This window comes from Cetorhinus maximus, chromosome 1 (assembly GCF_964194155.1).
Source record: "Cetorhinus maximus chromosome 1, sCetMax3.hap1.1, whole genome shotgun sequence".
NCBI classification, from domain to species: Eukaryota; Metazoa; Chordata; class Chondrichthyes; order Lamniformes; family Cetorhinidae; genus Cetorhinus; species Cetorhinus maximus.
The window spans coordinates 130,120,748-130,147,066 of record NC_135879.1 but is presented as its reverse complement, the minus strand read 5'-3'; the positions used below and the strand labels follow the sequence as shown (position 1 = coordinate 130,147,066).

At 45.2% G+C, this 26,319-nt stretch overlaps 1 protein-coding gene across 4 annotated transcripts in view; it reads right to left on the bottom strand.

The window, feature by feature from the left end:
• LOC144683359 (kelch-like protein 5) overlaps nt 1–26,319 on the bottom strand; it is a 190,515-nt gene that overhangs the window by 35,749 nt on the left and 128,447 nt on the right. For all 4 annotated transcript variants that reach the window (XM_078546305.1, XM_078546321.1, XM_078546313.1 and 1 more), the window contains one exon: nt 5,459–5,645. In XM_078546305.1, the coding sequence (XP_078402431.1) occupies nt 5,459–5,645 (187 nt within the window). The remainder of the gene's footprint in view (nt 1–5,458; nt 5,646–26,319) is intronic.

The window sequence follows — 26,319 nt, the reverse complement described above, 5'->3', positions numbered from 1 at the left end:
ACATCACCACTACAGTTTGAGGGTCTATATACAACCCCCACTAACATTTTTTGTCCCTTATTGTTTCTCAGCTCTACCCATACAGATTCCACATCATCGGAGCTAATATCTTTCCTCACTCTTGTGTTAATTTCCTCTTTAACCAGCAATGCAACTCCACTGCCTTTTCCTTTTTGTCTGTCCTTGCTAAATACTGAATACCCCTGGATGTTCAGTTCCCATCTCTGGTTACCCTGTAGCCATGTCTCCGTAATCCTGACTATATCATACCTGTTTAAATCTATTTACGCGGTTAATTCATCCACTTTATTGCGAGTGCTCCTCGCGTTAAGGCACAAAGCCTTAAGGCTTGTCTTTTTAACATTACTTGTCCCGTTCCCTCTATTTTTTACTGAGGCCCTGTTTGATTCTTGCCCTTGATTTCCCTGCCTATCATTTTTCTTATTCCCCTTTCTGTCTTTTGTTCTTGTCCTTGATGCCCCTTCCTCTGACTCCTTGCATAGGTTTCCATGCCCCTGCTATTTTAGTTTAAACCCTCCCCAACTACTCTAGCAAATGTTCCCCCTAGGACATCAGTCCCGGTCCTGCCCAGGTGTAACCCGTCCAGTTTGTACTAGTCCCACCTCCCCCAGAACCGGTCCCAGTGTCCCAGGAATCTGAAACCCTCCCCCTCACACCATCTCTTCAACCACGTATTCATCCGATATATCCTGCTATTTCTACTCTGACTAGCACATGGCACTGCTAGTAAACCTGAGATCACTACCTTTGAGGTCCTACTTTTCAATTTACTTCCTAACTCCCTATATTCTGCTTTTAGGACCTCATCCCTTTTTTTACCTATGTCATTTGTACCAATGTGTACCATGACCACTGGCTGTTCACCCTCCCCCTTCAGAATGTTCTGTAGCTGCTCTGAGACATCCTTGACCCTAGCACCAGGGAGGCAACATACCATCCTGGAGTCTCGTTTGCAGCCACAGAAACACCTATCTATTCCCCTTACAATTGAATCTCCTATAACTATTGCAATCCCCACACTTTTTACTCCTCCCCTGTGCAGCAGAGCCAACCACAGTGCAACAAATTTGGCTGTTGCTGCTTTCACGAGAGGCCATTCCCCTCAACAGTATCCAAAGCGGTATATCTGTTTTGCAGGGGAATATCCACAGGAGGTTCCTGCACTGCCTGCCTCGTCCTCTTGCTGTGCCCATTCCCTTCCTGCCTGTGGACTCTTAGCCTGCGGCGTGACCACCTCTCTATCCGTGCTATCCACGATACTCTCCGGCTCTGTTGGTCATTATGGCTACTTAGATTAGCTCGGTTCTACCTACTTTGAGGTTATATAATGAATGGGTATCTGATTCTATTTCTTCTGGCTCTTCCATGAGGCATAATTCATGATTTTTCCTTCTGCCTTTATAGTGTTGTTTTAGCCTTTCTCTGCAGTGCCGCCTTATGTGGCCATAGCAGTGGCAGGAAAAGCACTCGACTTGTTTGAGTTGTCGTTTGCTCACTGGAGGCCTGGACGTATTTCTCTCATTCATTTTTTGGGTTTTCACTGCAGTACCATTGTTTTTCAATGGTCTGGAGCAAGAGAGCGTTTCCTGCCTTTCCCTGGAGTCTGAAGTCTTTGTGCCTTTTGTTGCCGGATTGTCCCGCTTGACCAGATGGACGGCGCCATTTTGTGTATCTTTTATAACTTCAGAATTTCTAACAGCACTCTCCATCGCGGTAGCTAATTCTAATTCCTTCTTGAAGTCTAGACTAGGTTCGGCTAGCAAACGCCTTTGGATAGTATCATCTCCAATCCCGAATTTCAGCCGGTCTCTCAACATATGAATTCGCAATGCTCAGTTAATGCCTTTAAAATGGCCAAATAGTCAGCTATTGTCTCCTCTGGAAGCCTGTTCCTTGAATTGAACTTGAACGCTGCATAGTGACTGAGGGCTTTGGTCTCAGGTGGCTCTGTGCAATTTTTATTAACTTGTTGAAAGTCTTCAAGTCTGGGGCGCTAGGTGACATCAGGCTGTGGATCAGCTCATACGTTTTGCTCCCACATGAGGACAAAAGAATCGCCCTCTTTTTCTCCCCTGAGATGTTGATAGTAGCAAAAAAGAATGCTAGGCATTCGATATACTGAAACCAGTCATCTGAAATGGGGTCGAATGGATCGACACGCCCGAACTGTGGCATCATGAATGACTGCAAGGGGATGCACTTCTGATAGGCTTTCCAGGTAATGACGAATATAGGTGTTTGGCTTACTGCGGAGTAGCCCTATCTCTGGGGTCTCTTATAATTTTCTGTCCATAGCCAATTTTCGTGTATTTACCCTTTTAAATGTATTGCCACTTTAAAAGCAGTCACCGTTTTTAAAAAAACTTTGTCTCTGCAGCTTTTCTCTGCTGGGTTTTGCGCTCTTTGAGTTTTGGTGGGATCCCCGCGATTGTGATTCTATGGCGTTTAAAAATTTATTTAAACTACAGCACTGCTTTCTGCTCCAATTGCTGGCTGTTGCCTATTTTACAAGTAAAATACAGATACTCTTTCAATGCTTTGCTCACCCATCTTGAAATTTATTTTCTTTTGTTCTTTATCCTCATCGCTATTTTTAATGCCTTGGGTAAATTAATTTGTTGGCCAACCGAACTTTAACTGCATGCCTTCCTATGTTCTTCTCAACTGCAGCTTGCAATCAATAATGGGGAGAGACTGATGTAAGAATAAACAGTGACGGTTTATTGAGAAATAGGGCAGAGCACCAGATCATACTTGCTCACTCAGAAACCTCCAGAATTAGACTTACAGTTCTCAGCTGCCCATGCCGTACAGTGATTCATCGGTGCTGCCACATGATTAGTACATTAAAGGGGCAGGGTACCTCACTTTACCACAATTTCTTACTTTAGTGAATTTTGTGCATATCAAAGGAAGGAGCACTGCCATCGAGGAATAGAACTATTTTCCCATTTCTGGCATCCAGTGGCAGCATCTAGCAGTTCTAGGTCAAATATAACGTTTTTAGCTGGACAATAAAACACCCTCCATACTGCCTCAAATCACATTTTACTATAATGCTGGCTTTTGCAGATGTTAACTGATACTAATTCTGTTTCATACCGCCATGGATGATCCCCACCATTCCTATGTTTTGATTGAGTAGATTTGGCCCACGCTAAAGCAATATTTGTGGTTTTGATGCTTTGGTACTGTAGATTTTAGCGGTATAAGGCAATTGATAGCATATGATGTCATAAATATAGCAGTACTTCTCTGGTGATTTAATAAAGAGGTTAGGATTGAAGAGAATTGTCAGCCTTGTTCTGGTTTGTACAGTGCGCCAAGGCTTACAAAGATGTTGCCCATCTTTTTCCTCTTTCTCTAAAATTGGTTAGATGACTTTTCTGCAGTTCTTTGATTTGCATAGGAAGTACCTCACCAGAGATTTTTAAAAATACCTCAGGCAGCTTGACTTCACTTTTGAGATCTGTTGGGGTTAAAATTGTCTGTGCTCAGTGGACATTTAAAGGAATTAATCCAATGGACTCAATGTCCTCTGTAGATATTTCAACATTATTCATGGACTTTGGTCAACTTTTATCTTTCTATGTCCAATGTTTATAAACATGGAGCCTCTGTCACTTGTCCAGCCAAATATGATTATTATCCAACTCAGTTTTAGGTCCTTGGCACTCTCTTTAAATTCAGTTACTTTCCTCCAAACACACTATCATCTACAAATTTGACCAATTTGTTTTAGCTTCAGAATTCAAGTCACTCATATAAATCAGAAACTGTGGGATACCAAACCTTATCCCTGGGCAACGGTGTCCACACAATGCTCTCTTCACTTTGATATTACTTAACAAGTATCCATTCTTCTCAACTTCCCAAGTTTTATCCTGACTTTTGTTGCGACAATCGAATACTTACCTCGGTGTTTGAGAACTACTGTTCTCGGCAAGCCTTGGACTTCTGCACATATGCCAGCTGGGAAATGGCCGCACATGCGCAGTTACTTTTTTAATGTTCTTTAGGCTGGGAACTTTTCTGAATTTTATGTGTCTGTAGAGATAGCTGGGGTGAAGGAATGGTGAATATTCAAATCATTTTCTTGTGTTTGCATTGAGATCTTTCCAACCTTTTTGTCTGGTGTAATATAGTTCATTTTCTTGTTTAATAAATGTGCTATAATATATGCGTTAAAAGTTCATCAGCAGACTCCTGTGAATTTGTTCAGTGACTTACCTCCATAGTTTCTAAAGAAAAAACTAAAAGTTAGGATCTATCAAACTAGGTTTCACTCTGGGATCTGATGTGTCCAGTATTAACATCAGCTGGGATCCTAGCACTTTGCATTGATTTAAACTATCAATGAGTTCAATTGCCTTGCAACAAATGTTACCCAAACGTCAAGGCTATATAAACAAACATTTTTTTTATTTGTTCATGGGGGGCATCGCTGGCTAGGCCAGCATTTATTTCCCATTTTCTGGCTTGCTAGGCCATTTAAGAGTCAACCACATTGCTATGGGTCTGGGGTCTGGAGTCACACATAGGCCAGACCAGGTAAGGGTGGCAGATTTCCTTCCCTAAAGGGGATTAGTGAGTTTTTTTTGCAAAATTGATAATGCTTTCATGGTCATCATTAGGCTTTTAATTCCAGATTGAATTCAAATTTCACCATCTGCTGTGGTGGGCTTTGAACCCGGGTCCACCACCGACGCACAGTAGCAGCTGTGTGTACCATCTACAGGATGCACTGCAGGAATTCACCAAGGCTCCTTTGACAGCACTTTCTAAACCCTGGAAGGACAAGGGCAGCAGATACATGGGAACGCGACCACCTGCAAGTTCCTCTCCAAGTCACTCACCACCCTGACTTGGAAATATATCGCTGTTCCTTCACTGTCGCTAGGTCAAAATCTTGAAACTCTCTTCCTAACAGCACTGTGGGTGTACCTACACCACATGGACTGCAGCAGCTCAAGAAGGTAGCTCACCACCACCTTCTCAAGGGCAACTAGGGATGGGCAATAAATGTTGGCCCAGCCAGTGAAGCCCACATCCCATTAATGAATAAAAAATGCATTACCCTAGGTCTCTGGATTACTAGTCCAGTGACAATACCACTACACTACCACCTCCCCCACATAGCTTTCTTCGTAACTATACAGGATTACATGCAACAGTATGGCAGCTGCTCTACTTGGAAGAATCAGTATTCTCAAGAAACAACCTATAAAAAACCTAGGTTCGTTTACAAGCAAGAGATGTCTTTGACACAACTGGAGCATGTATAACAAAGTATGAACCCACCACTGTAAACTGCTTTCCCTGTATCAGAAAATCTGTTAAAAACACACACATCAGCAATACTGGACAGGAGAGGTCATCACCAAAGTAAAAATTTAAATTATCTTACATGAGTTCAAGGTTATTCAATACTCAGTACCTTTCGTTGCATCCATTCCTCCGACTGCAAACAGCACACCCACGGTAGACTTCCTGGGTTTAGTCCGAGGACTCTGCAGCATATTTCGTCGCTCTGGTAGCAGGTGATATTTCATTGCTTCCATAATAAGTTTTTGGCATTCAATGTCATCCCTAAATAGCACATTGTTCTCCATGTCTGCAAGAAACTATTAGGAAAAATTCAAATTCAAACAAACTTCTAGTTTGAACTAAAAAAAAAATGCTAAACATTCAAGTTAAACAGGAAGGTAAATAATTTCATAGTAACAAAGCTGCAGTTTCTTCAATTTCCTTCTATAAAAAGATACATTTGTTGGTTATATAAATTTACATCAATTTGGAGTACAGAGATTTTACTTTGCAATAAACTTAATCACAAACTATTAAAATAAACTTGCTTCAATAAACTACTGCACTTTATGTTCTTGTAATAAAAACTGAGATTATTATTACTAAATAGGGCATTAAAAATGTAAGATTACCTACTGTAAGGTATGGACTTCCTCATTCTTTCAAATAAGTTCATTCTCCATTTACAAATTTGAGGGAAAGACCACTCAACAACACTATGTGCAAGAAATTTACATAAGTGTCGTTAAGTGAGATGTAGTATAGGAGCGTTCGGGAATAGCAAGGGTTAATGTGGGACTGGAGAACAGTACTAGCCACGGATGCTAGACTGTATGTAGTAGACTCTGGTAGGAGCCAGCTTGGAGACAGCTGCGTTCAGGGCTGTACCTTGGAGATGTATATAGTTATGGGTTACCAATAAACGGTTTATGTTAACCATACAAGCCTCCAGACCAAACAACCCTACAACATGAGTCAACAAGACTTCATTCTGGATCATATTTGTAGTCCTTTGACTAGAGACTTGATGTAGCATGGAGTCCCTGGTACAGAGAGAGCTAGCAAAAATCCACAGTAAACACTCTAACAAGAATAAACAGTAAGTCAGGAAAGAGCCTTGCCTGAGGAACATGAACTTCTACCAAAGGAGGACCAACTAATTAATGCTATTTACTCATTTGTTGAAATTCCATAGGCTAATTTTATATATCAGAATAGTGTAGAAATTGGTGTGATTCTGGGCAATACATGCTCAGGCCAGAACCAAGGGCTTATTGTCCTGAGTTGGCAAGAATCTTGCTAAAAGGATATCCAAACTGTTTGGCAGCTGCCTTATAGACGGCCTAAGGAAGAGCATTAGTAATTGTCCCAAAAAACAACAGCTGCATCAATATGACAGACAAATATGAAAGTAACTTATATTCTGTAACACTTACTTACAGGATAATGGCCCTGAAAATCTGTGATTATTCCTATGGACTCCCAATATAACTTTGACAGGAATGAGGCCTGCAATACCTCAGTGACATGGAGGATGTGGGGTCCAAGGCGAATACATGTCCAAATATAAGGGATCAATTTTTTTTCACAGACAAGTGGCCTCTTGAAATCTAGACATCCCCCTCTCAGACCTTGCAAACTTTGCGGTTAGTAAAAGAGCCAGATTCCAATGCTGATTCAATCCCAATGCTGAACCAAACCCAAAGCTGAATCAATTTCTGCAGATTTTCATGTTTAATATGAGAGGAGGAAAGAACTAGGGTGGACACCAAGTATAACGATACAGGAGGGACATGAAGAAGCTCAGATTGAAAACTGAAAACACAGTCAAAGAGGAGGCTTATGAGGAGGTTTTTGGAAGTAGGGAGAGAGGTGATTAAGCGGAGTGGACTGGACAGAGACTCCCAGATGGCAAGTGTGAAGTAGCCAAACAAGGAGCCACCAATGCTGAAATGGGAGAAACAAAGGACCAGGAGCCGTTCAGTACTATAAGAGAGAAAATGTAAGGCAGAAGATCAATAAGAAAGTGTAGGTGAGGCCATGAAATGATTTGAAAACAAGTACCAGAATTTGGAAATCATTGCCCTGGGGCTCAGGGAGTCAACTTAGCTCCAAGCCAAGGGAGCTTGGAGAGTGTAGGTTGAAGGGAATAAGGAGTTTAGTGCTGGTGAGCATTGGGCTTTGATTAGTAGAAATTTGTGAAGATTTGGTGTGGGAAGAGTAGCTAAGAGGGTGCTGGAGCAATCAAACCTTAAGGTGTTGATGACATAGGCCAGGATTCTCCATGCCCACTGGCATCGGGCATGTTCGGTGGCGTGAGCGGACACAACAGTGTCAAACCAGTTTGCGATTGTCCGCTCTGCCCGCCGATGGTGGGCTGTGTTTCCTGCCATCAGATGTCAGGAACCTCATTGTAATACATCTGCATATCATTAATAGGCCAGCCCGCCAGGCTTATCTGCTCGCCCCCGCGCAGATCATCTGCCCACGTCGGCGGGAAAACACGTCGACGTGTTTCACAACAGCATATAAAGGCGTGCACTTGGCAGGCTGCACTTTGCTAGGGACTTCAAGGTTTGTTTGCCTCTCATGCTTCGGGCATCACTCGCAGTCATCAGCGTCAGGCTTCACAGACAGCACCACATCGCTTTTAGTGGGGCTCATGGGCAGGTCTCTAACTACTGGATCGGCCATATGTGGGTGTTTTTTCAATGGCTGCAGGGCAAGGTCTTGCTTGTGGGAGGGGGAGAAGTGGCCTCAGGCAAGGGAAGAGGATGCAGGACGAGAGCTGTACTGGGGAAGGAGGGTATCCCAGGGTGGCGTGGGGGCACATGTTGATCTGTGCAAGTGGCCTCAAGATGGTGAGGGCTGAAGAGGCAGTCTCCAAAAGTGATGAGGCCAGATGGACATGCGAGGGTACGTGTGTGAGAATGGGTGGTGATGTCCCTTGAGCTGGCAGTGAGTGAGATGCCAGTGAATGTGGGATCGGCTTGAGTGTTGTGAGGTTAGAGTTTTGAGACTGTCGCCTTACCCTGGCTGCATGGATGAGATCGTTCATCCTCTATCTACATTGGATGGCCAACCTCTACTGTGCAGCATTGGCACTGACCACCTTTGCCACCACCTGCCATGCTGGGTTGGTAATGCCGCTGCCCATCCTGCAGCCAGAGTGGGGGTAGAGCACATCACGGTGGGTGTCCATAGTGTCCAAATGGTTTCCAGTGACGCATCATTAAACCTGGAGTCTGCAGTCTTTTTGCCTTTCGTGGACATCTTCCCTGCCGTATTCGTGGGCTGGAGCTCTGAGATGTGTGCACGTGACTGTACTTTAAATATGGTGTCGAGCGTGATGAGGCAGCGAGGTGATGGTGTGACGAGAGAATGCGAGCCCGCCATGGAAGCGGCGTGTTTTCCAGGAATGCATGAGTAACGTGGCGGGTTTGGGATGATACGGCGCGAAAACCCGCCATCGCGGTGGGAGGAAAAGGGTGCGTTGGTGCCGGTAGAAGGGGCAGCGAGGTGGTTGGTGGCGACATGGAGGCAAACATGGACCCTGGGGGTGGAAAGGAAGAGGTTGGGGAGGTCAATGTGGATGGGGGTGGGATTTTCAGGAAGGTAGGGAATGTGCACGTTCACCTGGATATTCGTGCAGGAGAAGGTTTCGGGCTGTAGGTTGATCAGGGGGGTCGACTGTGGAAGGACATAGGTGGCTGGGGTCGGGGAAAGGACAGGGGAAATTATCAAAAACTTAACGAATGCCATGCTGTACAAATTAAAAGTGAGCAGAGCCTCGTGTTGGATGGGCACAGGTGGGTGTGGGCATGGGAGTGTGATCAGTGGGTGGGTGGAGATGCAGGTCAGCTCAGACTGAAATCGAACCCCAGCAGGCAGCATTGAAATGCTCGGGACAGTGAGATGAGTGTGATGGAGGAAGGCTCCACGTGCGTGGGAGAGTGCTTGCACGAGGCTCTGAAAGGCTCGGCCACACAACCACACTTCTCCCTCCAGATTCACTCCTGGTCCGCCTGCATGCAGCTGAACTGCTAGTGGGGGGCGCGATGCAGGGGGAGCACTCACAAAGCCTGTAAATAAAGCTGAAAGACAACATTACACATTATTCAGTGAAAGTGAATATATTTTCTGATTATAAAGTGACAAAATGTGTTCGCTTGTGCAACCACTTGTGATCAGAATTTCTTAACTTTTAGGTGCTGCCCAGACATCCACAGCAGGGGTGGAGACAGTCTGTGCAACGGTTGGCCCTGTTGGCTCCGATGACTTTGGCATGTGTTCTCTGGAGAGCAGACCTCCTGGGAGCCAGCTGCTCCCTCTGGAGTGACAGAGGACAAGGTTGAGGGGGTCACACGCAAAGGGGACTCGGAGATGGAGGACAGCCTCTGAGATTCGTGAGCGGGTGACCAGGGGTGTCCAGCTGCTGCTCCTCCTCCTTTCGGGTGCCCTAGGGCCCCAGCCTGGCTCCTTGAGGGGAAGGAGCACCTGGAGGGACATCGAGGTGCCCCATTTCCCTCTCGCGTTGCTACTGCAGGAACTCACCACCCATGGCTACTGCGATGGAGTACAGGTTTGCACGCATCTCTGCATTCTGTTAGACCAGGGTGTCCACAATCCTTCCCATGAGATTGTCAGGTGGGCTCGCCGTGTGGCGCATTTGCTTGTACTGGAAGCTAGATATATTAATACACAAGGCCCTGTTCCTTGCAGACAGAAAGAACACGTACACACATTTCAGCTAAACAAAATAAGTGACAGCCATTCACTGACTCACTCCTCAGGGCAATGCCTCGACCAACCAGGGTCAAGCTGCTTGGTTTAAATTTCAAACAATGCTCATCAGTTAACTGTCAGTCACCATCAGTGGTGCATTCTCCATGGCTATGCCACTTGCCAACCAATCAGCACTCCCTTCTCATACAGTAAAAATTGTCATCTTCCCCTTATATTGGTATTTTTGTGAAGTGTCCTATGAGTGCAAGATAAAAAATGTAGACATGTCTCTTTTTTCAGCAATACTTACTTTAAGAAATTATAAACACTAAATTTTTTTTTTATTCCTTCATGGGATGTGGGCTTCGCTGGTTGGGCCAGCATTTATTGCCCATCCCTAGTTGCCCTTGAGAAGGTGGTGGTGAGCTGCCTTCTTGAACCGCTGCAGTCCATGTGGTGTAGGTACACCCACAGTGCTGTTAGGAAGTGAGTTCCAGGATTTTGACTAAGCAACAGTGAAGGAATGGTGATATATTTCCAAGTCAGGATGGTGAGTGACTTGGAGGGGAATTTCCACGTGATGATGTTCCCATCTATCTGCTGCCCTTGTCCTTCTAGATGGTAGTGGTCGTGGGTTTGGAAGGTGTTGTCGAAGGAGCCTTGGTGAATTCCTGCAGTGCATCTTGTAGATGGTGTACACTGCTGCTACTGTGTGTCAGTGGTGGAGGGAGTGAATGTTTGTGGATGTGATGCCAATCAAGCGGGCTGCTTTGTCCTTCTTGAGCTTCTTGAGTGTTGAGGGAGCTGCACTCATCCAGGCAAGTGGGGAGTATTCCATCACACTCCTGACTTGTGCCTTGTAGATGGTGGACAAGCTCTGGGGAGTCAGGAGGTGGGTTATTCGTCACACTAGCCTCTGACCTGTGAATAACTTACTACTTTTCCACTTCAAAACAAAGAATATCAATAAGCAAGAGAAACATATGCCCACTATCCAGTCACCATTCATAAATGAGATAAGTTGTGGGTTTCCCCCATTTCCTTTTCCTGATAGAGGTGGGTAGTAGACAGAAGTAGGAACCAGGGGTGCAAAATTCATTTGTCTTGATTTATGGGCATGGGGGCCTTGATTTACAGCACGCCCACACCCAATCAGATTGAGATGGGTGAGACCCAAATTTGTCTACCCACCTCATCTGGATGATTGCAGCACCATTACATTTGCTTCCAGTGCTGATCTCTTCTTCTTAATACTTTGTGTGCTCTGCACACAGCATATGGCGTCAGCAGCATTGTTAGATGCTCACATGGTACAGGCAGCCTGTTTTTTCTTAAAGGCCAGCTATCTCTTAAAAGGAAGGTGGAAAATTTGATCCAATGGAAATTTTTGCCAAGCCAACACGAAGGCTCAAAGAAAGATCCACATAGATGAATGTGTTGATGGAGGCATTAGTGGCACAGGTAGACAGAAGGAAAGGGAGAGGTGCCATGGTATCGTGGGGAGGCTTGAAGTCCCTCAAGGACTATTCTCAGTGGGGAGTGGGAGCAGGAAGGTGAACTCCTGGAATCTGGACACGATGACCTGGTAGCCACTAGAGATCTTATGATTTCACGTGAGTCGTCACAGTCAGTGATGCATCTTCACATGACATCTCCTACCACCATAACATCATCCTCTCATGCTGTTCAATGCACCACACTCCCATCTGTCATCTAGAGCAGTTCCTGGCACTTAGGACTCATGCCTAACATCCAGATACTCCACATTACACTCACACACCTACCAATGTTGCCAGCCTCACACCCAACTCTCACTGCCTCCACATACCTCCAGCTATTCAGCGGTGGCATGCACAACATCCAAACACAATACAACACAATCACTGACATTCTACCCTCTCTCTTTAAGATGGCACACAATAGAAGGGAGCAGAGCAATGTCTGTTGGGGCCAAGGACATCTGCATCAACCCCACAGAGGAGATGGGTCTCCACATCCTGGGGCCAGCTGTAACAGGACCCACAGCATCCAATGTCACTGAGAACTTTTGGGATGATGGCATCTTTTTGACTTATGCCCCTTCTCAACTCCCAGCATACCCCCACCTGCTACCTGGCAGGATAATGCTGTGACCATGAACCTCTTGTTTTACATCTGACCCCTCTTTCCTTACTCCGGTCTTCCCCTTCTGAGTTCTTGATTTCAAAGAACTGCCGTCTGCACAGCCACAACAGCCTCAGGAGAGGGGAAAAAGAGGGCAACACCACTGATGGTGGAGTCTTGTCACTTGATCTGACACTTGCAGCTACCAACTGAGACACTGGTACTGCATGTACTTTGGAGGCTAGTATAGAGTTGGGATCAGCACATGGTCAGCGGGCTGCAACTAGATCAGGGTGAAAGGATAGTTCGTGTGTCAGTTCAGCAGAGGGCGAGGTGGTATTGAGTTCTTCTGCAGAGGACTTGGATGAGGACCTTTATGAGGTGGCATGCATAGGAGCGCTGAATGGACATGCACAATGTGATGCTGGGTGCATTGGTTGGTCTGCCAGATAGCCTCCTGTCACTGTCAAGGAGCATGAAGTCATCTGCCTCCAAATTGTCAGAGGGCATAGCCTGGAGTTTGCCCTCTCCACAGCCTCTGCTCTAACTCTCTGCCATACTACAGACCTAGTGTAAAGAACATATTTTTATTTTTTGGACTGTGGCTTTAAAAACTACTATGGCTGCAGTTTAAAAGAGATGTTCAATGGGGCAGGAAGAAGAAAATCTACAATGTTGCTATCCTGGAACAGTGTGTGTCAGTTTGGACAGAATGGTGCTGGAAAGGAGATCTGGTTTATGACGGGGCCGCCTAGTGACGGTGTTTTGATTGGCTCCTGACCAAGTGGCCAGGTGTTGTGTGAGGATAGTGCAGAAGATCAGCTCCTAGCCTGAAAAGAGGAAAGACCTAAAACCTCTCTCTCTCCTGTGTTTTGTAAGGCTCCAGTAATTCTGCCATAGTAGTTAGCTGGCTATTCCTCACATTGCTGTATCCTGCTTTCTTTGAGAAGCTCCTGTCAAGATGACAAGGGAGAAAATCACCAGTGGAGACATTAAAAGCAAGTTTCAACCAGAGAACCACAGACTGCAAGTGCTGGGAGACCACTTGTGTCAGCCACAGCAACCTGCAAGGAATTTGGAAGCAATCAAAGTCAACTCATCTAATCTGGAGCTCCATGTTGGTGCTATCGAACTGTTTTATCTCACCCTTAAAATCTATGTTTTGTGTGTCTTATGTGTGTTTGTGTATAGGGGTTTAAGAAGGGGTAGAGTTTAAGATATAAAGTTAAACGTTAGTGGTTCATATTTCTTTCTTTTGCCACTGGTTAAGGTCAATTTGTTTAATAAACATGTTATAATAAACTTGTTAAGTTTACAAACCTGGTGCTCATATTCTTTTAACCTAATTTAAACAGTTAGGAAGAATTGAGGCAATTTGGTGGTCTAATCAAACTTCTCACATTTGTCACGGCTCGGGGAACAGTGGGGCTTGATTCTACAGCGCACTATCCCCAGTGAGTCATGATATCTAGGGGCACTCTCACTGCTGCCCCCACATCTATTGCAGCCTTTGAGTGGGCAGATCTCCTACTCCTCTGCCATCACTGTGAGGATGTGGCAACACTCTGGTAAATGCGCCAAAATACCTCCAAAAATACTCCAGACTACATTCAGACACTTCTCAATTGGAAAAGTTCCATAAATTTTAACTTACCTGCAATTAAGGCGCCTGGCACTTTTGCTACTGCAGGGCCCATCGGTTTCACATATTTATTTTCCAACAGTGAAAACACAGGAATTGCCAGGACGTGTATTGCCCAATTTTGGTATCCTGGTGTAACATCAGTCAGTTGGGCTGTGTGAAGTCAGGATTGCGCTGTTCCCACATGTTTGGATGCGCTCAAGGGATTCTGCTGTGTACACCCAGACAAATTATGAACTCAATGCGGATTGTGCAGTGGTGCCCATGGTGCTACCTCCCCCAAGGAATCAATCAATCAAGTCTGAGTGGCTAGAAGCAGCGTTACATGAATGAATTTTGAGTCAAGGACTTTCAGAAAGTTTGGAGTGATGCCCTCACAAAGCAAAATTTATAGATCTGACCAAAATGCTGGAAAATTACATCTTACTAGGTAGACGCAATGATCTGGGTACAGTTTAAAAAAAAAATTGTCATGATGGACCTTCAAAATAGTAGCTTTCCTGAATAACAAAGAAGCAGCAATTACCAAGAACCTTTCGTCATTGAAAATAACTCTCAAAATCACAGTAAGATTCTAATAAAATACACATCTTTCTGGATAACGGTAGCAGTTTCCTTGCAATATTGCAATATCATGAAGTATTGGCAGACCACAGTCTTGTTGGCAGAAAACATCAACAGGTTTTGCCTTACAAAATAACAGAAACTTGTGCCTGATTTTTCATGACTCAATGGAACATCTTTTATAGCCCCATGAGAAGTAGTGTCTGGATCTAATGAGTCAAAGAACCCCTTGAAGATACCACAGTTTGAAGGAGTAGTCACTAAGTGAAGTGTGTTATTCATTCTTATGCATAATGAAACTGGCTGTCACTCCTTGCGAAGTTGTCTGATGCACTGCAGCATCCTCCTGTGAAGGGAAGAAGGGGTTGCCATAACTGGGATCCACCAGGAAATGGAAGAGCAGCCAAAATCCATGGATTGGTTTTGTGGGCGTTGCCAATCACTCCTTGCAAGGGGTGTAATCTTCCATGCTCTGAAAGAGGGTTTCTTTCTGAGCTGACTAATGGGGCCATAAAATTCTTCAAAGGCCAATGTCCCAGCTGATTTTCCCTTTGCAGGTTAATGGCAATATCCAACTAATAAATGGATATAAAATGAATGAAAGAAATTTAAATCTATTAACAGTGCTCCAGCCCGGCTGGATGGATGGCTGCTGGGTGACAAGGACTATCCCCTCAGAAGATGGCTCATGACGCCTCTCCGCCATCCAAGAACAGAAGCTGAGCAGCGGTACAACAGGAGCCGCCCCCTCCTGTGGAATAGAGCTTTAGTCAGCTAAACTGTCTAATGGGTTAAATGGTCTAAAAGTGATATTATTGCAGTAAGGAATGATGTAAACTAATCAAGCAGTGTAAACTAATCAAGCAGTGTAAACTAATCATGCGAAGTATCTTTGAAAAGTTTGTGGTTACAACTGCGTCCTGTTATGTGCTAGATGAAACAATGGTGCCCTGATTAAATCTGCTGATATGGTAATGTATGTAATCTTTATTAACATAGTTGTAGTTAAACTGTTTCCTGCCTTATTGTGAAATGTACCATCTGCCTGTAATTGTATTACTGCGCTCACCCTATGTAAGTGCTAACCATGACATAACTGTGATTTCCTGATGTACGGACCTTATATGGTACGAACTTCCTGTTATGAGCAGTATAAATGACGCTGGATTCTCTGTTCGGGGTGCTGGACTGACTAGGAACCATGTGTGGTGTCCTGAGCAGCCTACTCCCAAGCATGCTTGAATAAATATAGTTTTGCTTCTAACAAGCAAGTGTTCTTGTAGTTGTGTCGCGATTCGACACTCCGCAAGGGCTGTGGTGGAGAGAACCATCAGTCTTCTCAAGATGCGCTTCCGATACTTGGACCGCTCAGGGGGTGCACTCCAATACCCCCCAGATGTCGCTGATAGTGGCTGCATGCTGTGCTCTCCACAATCTGGCACTAGAAAGGGGCGACGCAGTGGATGAGGAAGACATAGACACAGTTGCTCCAGATGCACACGATGAGTCCAGCAGCGAGTCTGAGGATGAGCACGCACAGGAGAATGCCGAGGGGGTAGACGCTGACCCGGGCATACTCCAGAGAGGCAGGGACACCTGGGAGGCTTTAATCCAAAGAACCTTCAACCAGCCCACCACAGATGGACCCTCAACACACGCCAGAGCTGCAGGTTCCATACTCGATACCTGAGTGCTAAATCTGCCTGGATACTAACGTTAACTAAGGCCCTTGTCATTAAAGCTCAATGTCAAACAACTCACTCATAACATCATGGCTTCCCGTCCACTTGCACAAGTAAGGAATCACCCTGAGGCCTGGCAACATGTCAAAATTTATTGAGGGAACAAATGTAACTTCATAAAGCAAAAAAAAATGTTGGACATCACATCCAGTCTTCCAGAAACTACAATGGGCCAACATAAAAGTACCAGTGAGAAACCCGTGGTGTGCCTAAGGTGCCTTCAATTTATGCTTACGGGTGCTATGTCTAGGTGCTGTCCCCCCACTGGCACTGGCATCTGAGACAGCCTGCTTACTGTGCTGTACTGGTGGCTTCTATGACCTTGGCGGACATCCTCTGGCTCATGGAGCCTTTGATGGCCCCACCTGGGAGGGAGCAGCCAGTTCTGCAGCCTCATCAGATGCCACGGTCACTGGCAGAGGGGCAGAGGAGCCCTTGCCCTCATCCGGAGTGCCCCAAGAGGAGCCCGCAGAGACGACAGGCAGCTGCTGTGCCGACATGAGGTCGCTTCGGACCTCCCTGCTCACCGTAGATGGATGGGCACCGAGCTGGGATACTTGGTGCCCAAATCATCTCCCACACTGGCACTGACCAGCTGAGGCCATTGCCACTGCGAGGGCTTGCAGGTCCAAGCTCAACCCCAGGAAGCCCTGATTGGTCTCCTGGAGGAGCCTCTCCATGAGAATCGCCACTCTCTCCATGGTGGAAGCATGGCGCTCGGCCATGAGGCTCATTGCATCAGTGATGCTCCGCGTGGACTCCTCAAGCACGGGCACCATGCCACGCGTAGCCTCATGTATCTCCGCCAGATCGTCCCGCATACCCGGCTGCACTTCCAGTGTTTGCTGCCTCATGGACGACTCCAGAGGCACATCATCAGCCATCAACCGAGCATGTACCTGGTCTCCAGCAGTCCTCTGACTGCTGGCGCCCTGGGCATTCTCTGTCTCTGCTTGCACTTCAAGCGAGTGTGAAGTGCTCTCACTACCGTGCCCCAGGACACTAGCCGAAGATCTAATTCCCAACGAGGTGCTAGTACCTGCGCTGGTGCCTGACTGGCTGAGATGGTGAGTGGATTTGCTCTGGGGCCTCAGGGGTGAGAGGTGGGCCCTCTGCCTCCTTCTCCCGGCCCTGCTCCGGTGATGCTGAAAGGAAGAAAAAGGACATTTGACTAGTTAAGTGCAGACAATGTCAACTTGCATGCCACTCCCCTGGATCATTATGTGCTCATCCTTCCATAATCAATGGTCAACCCATGTTGCTAACTTCAATCTCTGAGCATTCAGCAGTGCCATGGCTTCTGGGACACACATGGTGACCTGAGTGCTCGTCAAATAAAGCTCCCCGTGGCACCCCAGCCTCACTGCCACCAATGGGCCTGGTGGCATGGCGCCTCTCCAGATCCATGGCCTGCTGCTTGTAAGCTGTTAGGATTGCCAACTGGGCCTGGCCTCTGCCAGTCTGCATCCGTTCTGCGGAATTATGCGCAGTCTTCTCCTGAAAAGGAGAGAAGAGCATTGATTAGTCCAGCCTGCACCTGAATTCCCATCGCATCCCTGCAAACCCAGCCAGAGTGGAACATTGCAGGACTCCAGCTCTTCATCACCCTGCAGCTGCCGCACACTCACCCAAACAAGCCAGGGTTGACCGCACCCCCATTGCCCAAATGCTGCCTCCTTCACATGTGGCACCACAAGGTGTTGCCTTGCTAAGCAAGGAAGCACAAGCATGTGGAGTGCAAAGACCAGCAGATGGATTGGTGCCCCGCCAACTGGAAGCTCCCCTCCCAGCATGTTAGCTTCCCAGTTCCAGCACTCTAGGTGCAGATCCTTGACTTTCACCCCCATTCTATACTCTGGGTGTCAGTGTCACACATGCTGCGGATGCAGAACACATCCTAGCTCAACCCTCTCAGGACGAACTAGGTGTGGGCAATGTCCACTGGCCCACCCAGCGAGGGATACATGCCATGAAGGATTCAATGCTGTTACTGTACTCAGATTTGCCGGGTGGGGTGGGGGGGAGACAGGGGGTGTGCTGGGGGAAAGGGTGATGGCTGCATTAAGTGACTTGAGGCAACATGGTACCAACCCTCCCTGAGAGCAGGAGGTCATCGAATCTTTTGCGGCACTGCACCCATGTGTGCCACATCACATTATGGGAGTTGACACTCTTGGCCACCTCCTCCCATGCATGTTTGATCAGGTGGGGAGGCCTTGGCCTCCCGTCCCTCGGAAGAAGGGCCTCCTGCTGTGCTGCCACCTCCTCCAGGAGGGCATCTAGGCACTCATCGGAGAAACGAGGGGCACACTGCCCCGCTGGCCTACCCTCCGGCCTGGCCTGCCCCGCCCCGATGGCCTACCCTCCGGTCTTGCCTAATGCACATTGCCCCTATGATATGCTCTTCTCCCAGCCATTGTCAGCAGCCTTGCAAAGGCTGCCAGGCCTTCGTTTAAACAGGCTGCCAGGTCGCCATTGGATCTGCCAGTCTGTGCACGCCCACCGCCACCCGCCCACTCCCGCTATCCACGGGAGTCGTTAACTACACTGGGTGGGGGAAAATTCTCCCCCATGGATGTCACTGAAGAGCAGCAAGCAAATGAGAAATAAGAGGTGGCCAAAGATAGATCCTTGGGGGTCACCAGGGGTAATGGCAAGGGAGTGGGAACAGAAGCCATTTCAGCAAAAGCTTTGGCTGTGATAAGAGGGTTAAGAACAGAACCAGGTAAGTGCAATCCTACCCAGCTCGACAACCGTGGAGAGGTGTTGAATGGTGTGGTCGACCATGTCAAAGGCTGCAGAAAGGTCGACAAGAACATTTAAATTTGAAACCTACTGAATATAAAAAGAAATCATCTATTTCCAAGGTTCTAATGATGCACGTTAATCACTATAGGAGCAATATAAATAGGGAAGACGGTCTCTAGTTTGTAGTTAGTAAGGATTTGGATCATAAACGCACATATTCAGATCTTCCTTTTCAAGCTTCTCTTGTAATATTTATGAAAAATTGTAGCCCTGCTATACGTGAGGTCACATTTATTTTCAGATGATTTCTCCCTGAAATTTCAGCAAAATCTAAATTGAACAAAGTTAATATTTCTAGAATATTGTCAATAATCAAACCAATAATTTCTACTTGATACAGCTTTAAAATTTTAAAATATAGTCCTGAAGCTAATGGTAGAGTTATTCTTTGTAACTGAGGCATATGAGAAGATGGGACTTAGACTTAATATTCAGAGACCAAAGTCCTCCATCAGCAAGCTCCAAATACACATGCCCCAGCCCCATTGATCAGAATTCACCCTCCAGGACGAAGCAGCCCGCTTGATTGGCACTACATCCACAAACATTCACTCCCTCCACCACCGACGCACAGTAGTAGCAGTGTGTACCATCTACAAGATGCACTGCAAGAATTCACCAAGGTTCCTTCGGTAACACCTTCCAATCCCATGACCACTACCATCTAGAAGGACAAGGGTAGCAGATAGATGGGAACACCATCATGTGGAAGTTCCCCTCCAAGTCACTCACCATCTTGACTTGGAAATATATCGCCATTCCTTCGTTGTCGCTGGGTCAAAATCCTGGAACTCCCTTCCTAACAGCACTGCGGGTGTACCTACACCACATGGACTGCAGCGGTTCAAGAAGGCAGCTCACTACCACCTTTTCAAGGGCAACCAGGGATGGGCAATAAATGCTGGCCTAGTCCGCGATGCTCACATCCCATAAATGAATTTTTAAAAAAAACTCATGATGAGTGCCTGGAAAATGTGGAACACTTCCAGTACCTTGGGAGTTATCTTTCACAGAAGGCTGACATTGATAAAGGAATCCAGCATCACCTGAAATCTGCTGGTGCAGCCTTTGGCCGCCTGAGGAAGCAAGTGTTTGAAGGTCGTGACATTAAAACTGAAACCAAGCTCATGGTCTACCATGCAGTCATGACCCCTTCCTTACTGTACAGGGCTGAAACATGGACAACATACAGGAGGCACCTCAAAGCACTGGATTCATCCAATCAACACTGCCTCTGGGAGGTCTTACATATTAAGTGGGAGGACAGACGCACCAACATCAATGCCCTCTGACAAGCAGGCACCACAAGCATTGAGGCTATGATCATCCGCCATCAGCTTCGTTGGGTTGGTTATATAGTTCGGATGTCAGATACCAGACTCCCAAAGCAGGTCTTCTTCTCCCAACTCAGTCAGGGCAGACGCATCAGAGGAGGGCAGTAGAAGCACTTCAAGGATGTGCTGAAAGCCAACATGAAGAAATGCAACATTGACACGAACTCCAGGGAGACCATCGCCTTGGACTGAACCAGATGTCAGCAGTGTCTATGGGAAGGATCCCAGCATCGAGACCCAACAATGACAAAACAAAGAGGAAAAGTGAAAGCGGCAAAAAGAAGGCATCATGACCCAAACTGATAATAGACAACCAGACATCCCACATGACAACAAATGCCCTACGTGCCATACGCCTCATCAGCCATCTTCGGACTCATGGAAGACAATCATCCTCGCTAGTGAAGGGTAGCCAAGAATAATAATTAGAGAGATGATAAATTGAAATTTAGCTTTCTTTTAAAGGAAACATTGGTTTTACTTTCCCAATGTTAATTGAAATCTTTTATGGATAATTGAAATTGACTCTGGCTAGTGGACCATGACCAAAATTTGAAGAACCTAATGAACCAGATCAATGCATATAGGTTAAAGGCCTGATCTGTTGCAGATGCGGGAATGCCTACTAAAAATAAATCAAAATTAAAGGAAATCGTCAACCAGAGATTGAAATCCGTCTCTGCAGATCCAAAGAACAGTGTGAAGTGTGATGGTTGATTTTTGTCACTTCTCATCATGGATGTAATAAATCAAATGTACACAGTGATTGGGCCCTATGGAGTTTCAGTGTGTGCTTCCATCATTACTTTAAAAATGTTTTAAAAAGATGAAAATATAACCCAAAGCCTTTAGGAAAACAGTTTGTCACCTCAGATTTCCAGCAGGATCTGAAGAACATGGATCTATCAACTTTGTCTTCCAATCATTCTTGCAGATGAATGATCAAAAGCATTAGAAATGTTCAGTTTTGCTTTCTCCACTATGAAAAATGCACTCTTTGCATGCATCAAAGTAAAAATAGCTTGGCAATAGATGAAAGAATGTCCTTTCGATTCAAACTGAAACACTCTGATATTTATTTCTACTGTAAGAAGTAACTTGTAAGAAATAATGAAGGATAAAGCTTTGAAGGCCTTTCCAGGTCACTGGTTAAGGTGGTTTAGAAAATACAAAGTCACTTTAAAATAGTGTACAGTACAGCAGGGGACATATAAGAACCAAGAGCTTAAAACAGATAGCAAGGAAGGGAAAGAATTAAAGTGGGGCATGGGAAATGCAAAGTTTAACAGAGTTCAAAAGGAGGCAAATAATTGGCAGATAGGGGATTGAAGAGGGAGAATAGTAAACTGAACAAGGAACCTTTGGGCCAGTACTGAGATTATTACATATAAAATAGAGGAACTAGCAAACCCAAGTACCGCTGAAGGGACATAATGTGGCTCCACCTAGTTCCATGGCAACGGGGGAATTTAAATTCAATTAATTAAGTAAATCAGGAATGTAGTGACGATCACGAGAATATTGGATTGCTGTAAAAATCCACTAATATCCTTTAGGAAAAGAAATTTGCCGTTCTGACCCAGTCTAGCATATATGCAACTCCAGACCCATAGCTATTTGCTTGATTCTTAATTTCCCTCTGAATAGCCCAGCAAGCCGGGGTAGTAATCCAGAGACACAGGGTAATGTTCTGTGGACCTGGTTTCGAATCCCATCACAGCAGATGGTGAAATTTAAATTCAATATAAATCTGGAATTATAAAGTCTAATGATGACTATGAAACCATTGTCAATTGTTGTAAAAACCCATCTGGTTCACTAATGTGCTTTAGGGAAGGAAGTCTGCCGTCCTTACCTGGTCTGGCCTACATGTGACTCTAGACCCACAGCAATGTGACTGACTCTTAAATGCCCTCTGAAATGGCCTAGCAATCCACTCAGTTGTATCAATCCGCTAAAAATCCTAAAAGGAATGGAAATGGACAGGCCATATAACATCAACCTAGGTACTGGAACAACAATGGCAAACTCAGCCCCGTCGACCCTGCAAAGTCCTCCTTACTAACATATGGGGGCAAGTGCCAAAATTGGGAGAGCTGTCTCACAGACTAGTCAAGAAACAGCTTGACATTGTCTGTCAGATATGATTCCGTGAGCATGACAATGTCCCGGGACCACCATCCCTGGGTATGTCCTGTCCCACCAGCAGAATACTCTCAGCAGAGGTGGTGGCACAGTGGCATACAGGCGGGAGGGAGTTGACCTGGGGGTCCTCAATATCGACTCTGGGCCCCATGAAGTCTCATGGCATCAGGACAAACATGGGCAAGGAAACCCCCTGCTGATTACCACATACCGTCCCCCATCAGCTGATGAATCAGTGCTCCTCCATGTTGAACACCACTTGCAGGAAGCGCTGAGGGTGGCAAAGGTGCAGAATGTACTCTGGGTGGGAGACTTCAATGTCCATCACCAAGAGTGGCTCAGTAGCACCACTACTGACTGAGCTGGATGAGTCCTAAAGGACATAGCTGCTAGACTGGGTCTGTAGCAGGTGGTGAGAGAACCAATAAGAGGGAAAAACATACTTGACCTCATCCTCACTAACCTGCCTGCCGCAGATCCATCTGCCCATGACCGTATCGGTAGGAATGCCCACAGCATAGTCCTTGTGGAGACAAAGTCCCGTCTTCACATTGAGGATACCCTCCATCATGTTGTGTGGCACTACGACTGTGCTAAATGGGATAGGTTTCAAACAGACCTAGCAACTCAAGACTGGGCTACCATAAGACACTGTGGGCCATCAGCAGTAGCAGAATTGTGTTCAACCACAATCTGTAACATCATGGCCCGGCTTATCCCCACTCTACCATTACCACAAAGTCAGGGGACCAACTCTAGTTCAATGAAGAGTGTAGGAGAGCATGGAAGGAGCAGCACCAGGCATACCTAAAAATAAGGTATCAACCTGGTGAAGCTATAACACAGAACTACTTGCATACCAAACAGCATAAGCAGCAAGAGATAGAGCTAGAGTTATTCCACAACCAATGGATCAGATCTATGATTGTATTAAAGCCAAATTTGCTGATGATACAAAGATAGGTAGGAAAACAAGAAGGATAGAAAGAATCTGCAAAGGGATATAGGTAGGTTAAGAGGTGAGCAAAAAATTGGCAGATCGAGTATAATGTGGGAAAATGTGAGTTGTCCACTTTGGCAGGAAGAATAAACAAGCAGAGTATTATTTAAAAGGAGAGCGATGGCAGAATGCTGCGGTACAGAGGACCTGGGCATCCTTCTACATGAATCACAAAAAGTTAGCATCCAGGTTCAGCAAGTAATTAGGAAGGCAAATAGAATGTTGGCCTTTGTTGCAAACGGGATGGAATATAAAAGTACGGAAGTCTTGCTACAACTGTATAGGGCATTAGTGAGACAACACCTAGAGTACTATGTGCAGTTTTGGTTGCCTTACTTAAGGAAGGACATACTTGCATTGGAGGCAGTTCAGAGAAGATTCACTAGGCTGATTCCTGGGATGAAGTGGTTGTCTCATCAGGAAAGGTTGAGCAATTTGGGTCTATACTCACTGGACTTCAGAAGAATAAGAGGTCATGTTATTGAAACATGAAAGATTCTGAGGAGGCTTCTTGACAGGGTAGATGCTGAAAGGATGTTTCGCCTTTGGGTGGGGGGGCAATCTAGAACAGTTTTAAAATAAGGGTCTCTCATTTAAGACGGAGATGAGGAATTTCTTCTCTCATTGTTAGTCTTTGAAATTCTCTTCCCCAAACAGCAGTGGAGGCTAGATCATTGAATATATTCAAGAGTGAGTTGGACAGATTTTTGATTGACAAGGAAATTGGAGTTAAAGCCACATCAGATCAACCATGAATTTATTGACTAGTGGAGCAAGCTTGAGGTGCCGCCAAATGGCCCACTCCTGTTCCTGTTCCTATTTCTTATGTTACTATGGAAAGAGACTCCCTTTTGAAGTTGCCTTGAAAAAAATCCTGGGGAAACAGTCACTTCCAGCAGTCTTCTTGGTATATAGGGACATCCTACAGTGTCACAAAGGATGGAGGACTAAGTTACCTCAACTTTGAGATTGTCCAGATACTGGACACAGGTGCCAATACAAAGGGAGAGTTCAGGCAGAAGGAATAAGAAAGAAAGTACTTTTAGCAGATCTGGATACCACAGCAGATGTCAGGATTCAAGCAGCAATAGTAGACAAATGAACGCCAGGAATGCCCAGGGAACAGTTAACAAATAGTTCAAGATATCATTGTGATGAACTGCTCAAAGCAGAGCAGCAGTGTTCTCAAAGTGATGCATTTCACAGAGAATTTGGAGGCTGAGGATGATGATAGTTATCAATCTGAAGGAACTGCACCAGTCACAAAAAGCTTTAGTCCCATGATGTGTATTAGTCGCAAATTCATTTAACTGCAGTGTTAGATAATGGTTGCACCTCGACAGCGTGTGCAACAGATCGGTTAAAATGTTATTTAGATTCACTCAGTAGTGAGGGTTGATGTAAGGTAAGGGGGTATGAAAGTTCTAATTCTTTTAGGTTCAAGGGTGACAATACATTGAGGTCATGAAAAGAATGGTAATTCCACGCAAAATAGCTGGAGTAAGCTACTTTATTAGTACTGATGTAGTCTCTAGTGAAATACCTTTGTTAAGTAAGCCTTCTATGAAAAAGTTATTAGTGAAACTGTATGTGGCGCATGAAAACGCAATAGTTTTTGGAAAGTCAGTGTATCTGCAGTTTACCCAATCAGGACATTATTGTAGTCCCTTAATGAGAATGTTGGAGAAGTATTAATGGGCATCAGATGATAAGAATCAGAAAGAAAAAAAAGCAAATAGTCTTAAAGCAGACAATTTGGTCACCTTTCTTGTCAGTGATTAAAAATCCTGCAGATGTAGTTGATTAGAAGGCTCATCGAAGAGATAGTGTAAAATGTGAAATATGAATAAAATATTGGAGCACACCACAATGTCCTATTGTAAGGACAAGGTAAGGACAGCAGATTTCCTTCCCTAAAGGGCATTAGTGAACCTGATGGGTTTTTATGACAATCAACAATGGTTTCATGGTCATCAGCAGACTTTTAATTCCAGATTTTTATTTGAACTCAAATTCCAACATTTGCTGTGGCAGGATTTGAACCCGAAACAGGGCATTACCCTGGGTCCCTGGATTACTAGTCTAGTGACAATACCACCATGCCATTTATAGACACAGCAACCAGTCTTTTTACAGTAATACATGGCAAGGGCAAAAGGGTGATTGTAGATAAAGTCACGGAAAAATTAATAGGAACCGGACTTGGGACATCAGCTATGTTTCTGACTGATCATGGAGGAGAATTTGAGAATGACGAGTTTAGAGAACTGTGAAGACATGAACATTGAGGTCATGAATACCACAGCTGAAAGTCCATTTGTTTCGAAACATTGTTTGTGAATATCATTTGTTAAGTTTTAGTTAAAAAAGAAAAAAAGGAATGCTAATTGTATAAATTAAGGTTAAATGTGTAGAGGTCGGGTGCACTCATTGGACAATTACTTTTACAGATATAAAGAGGCACTTATTGACACCTGGAGTGGGCTATAGAGTTAGGAGCCATACTCACTTTGTGAATAAATCTAAAATTGAGTAAAGATTGACTTCTGGTCTCCTCCTTCACCAACTGGCTATAGGAAGTTTAACAATGTAAATTTTATGTACACTGTTGCATGTAATTCCTTGGAATGTATCATAGGATGCAAAAGCAGCAAAATACTCATTTCTCAGCCATGGCCTTGATGAGCATATTGTCATGATCAGAAAACAGGAAGGAAAATATATATATCTATATCGTCCTGGCTATTTTATAAACTTATTACTTTTTAAAATTTGGAAAAATGGTTGGACTGATAAAATGGCCAAAGCTGACCATGTGATGGTAGTTCTGGGAGCCTCTGCGCAGTTTAAACATGGGCAAAGGCGAACTCATCAAACGCCTGGAATGTAACATTTCTTGCATTGTATAATCATTCCAGCCGAGCCAAC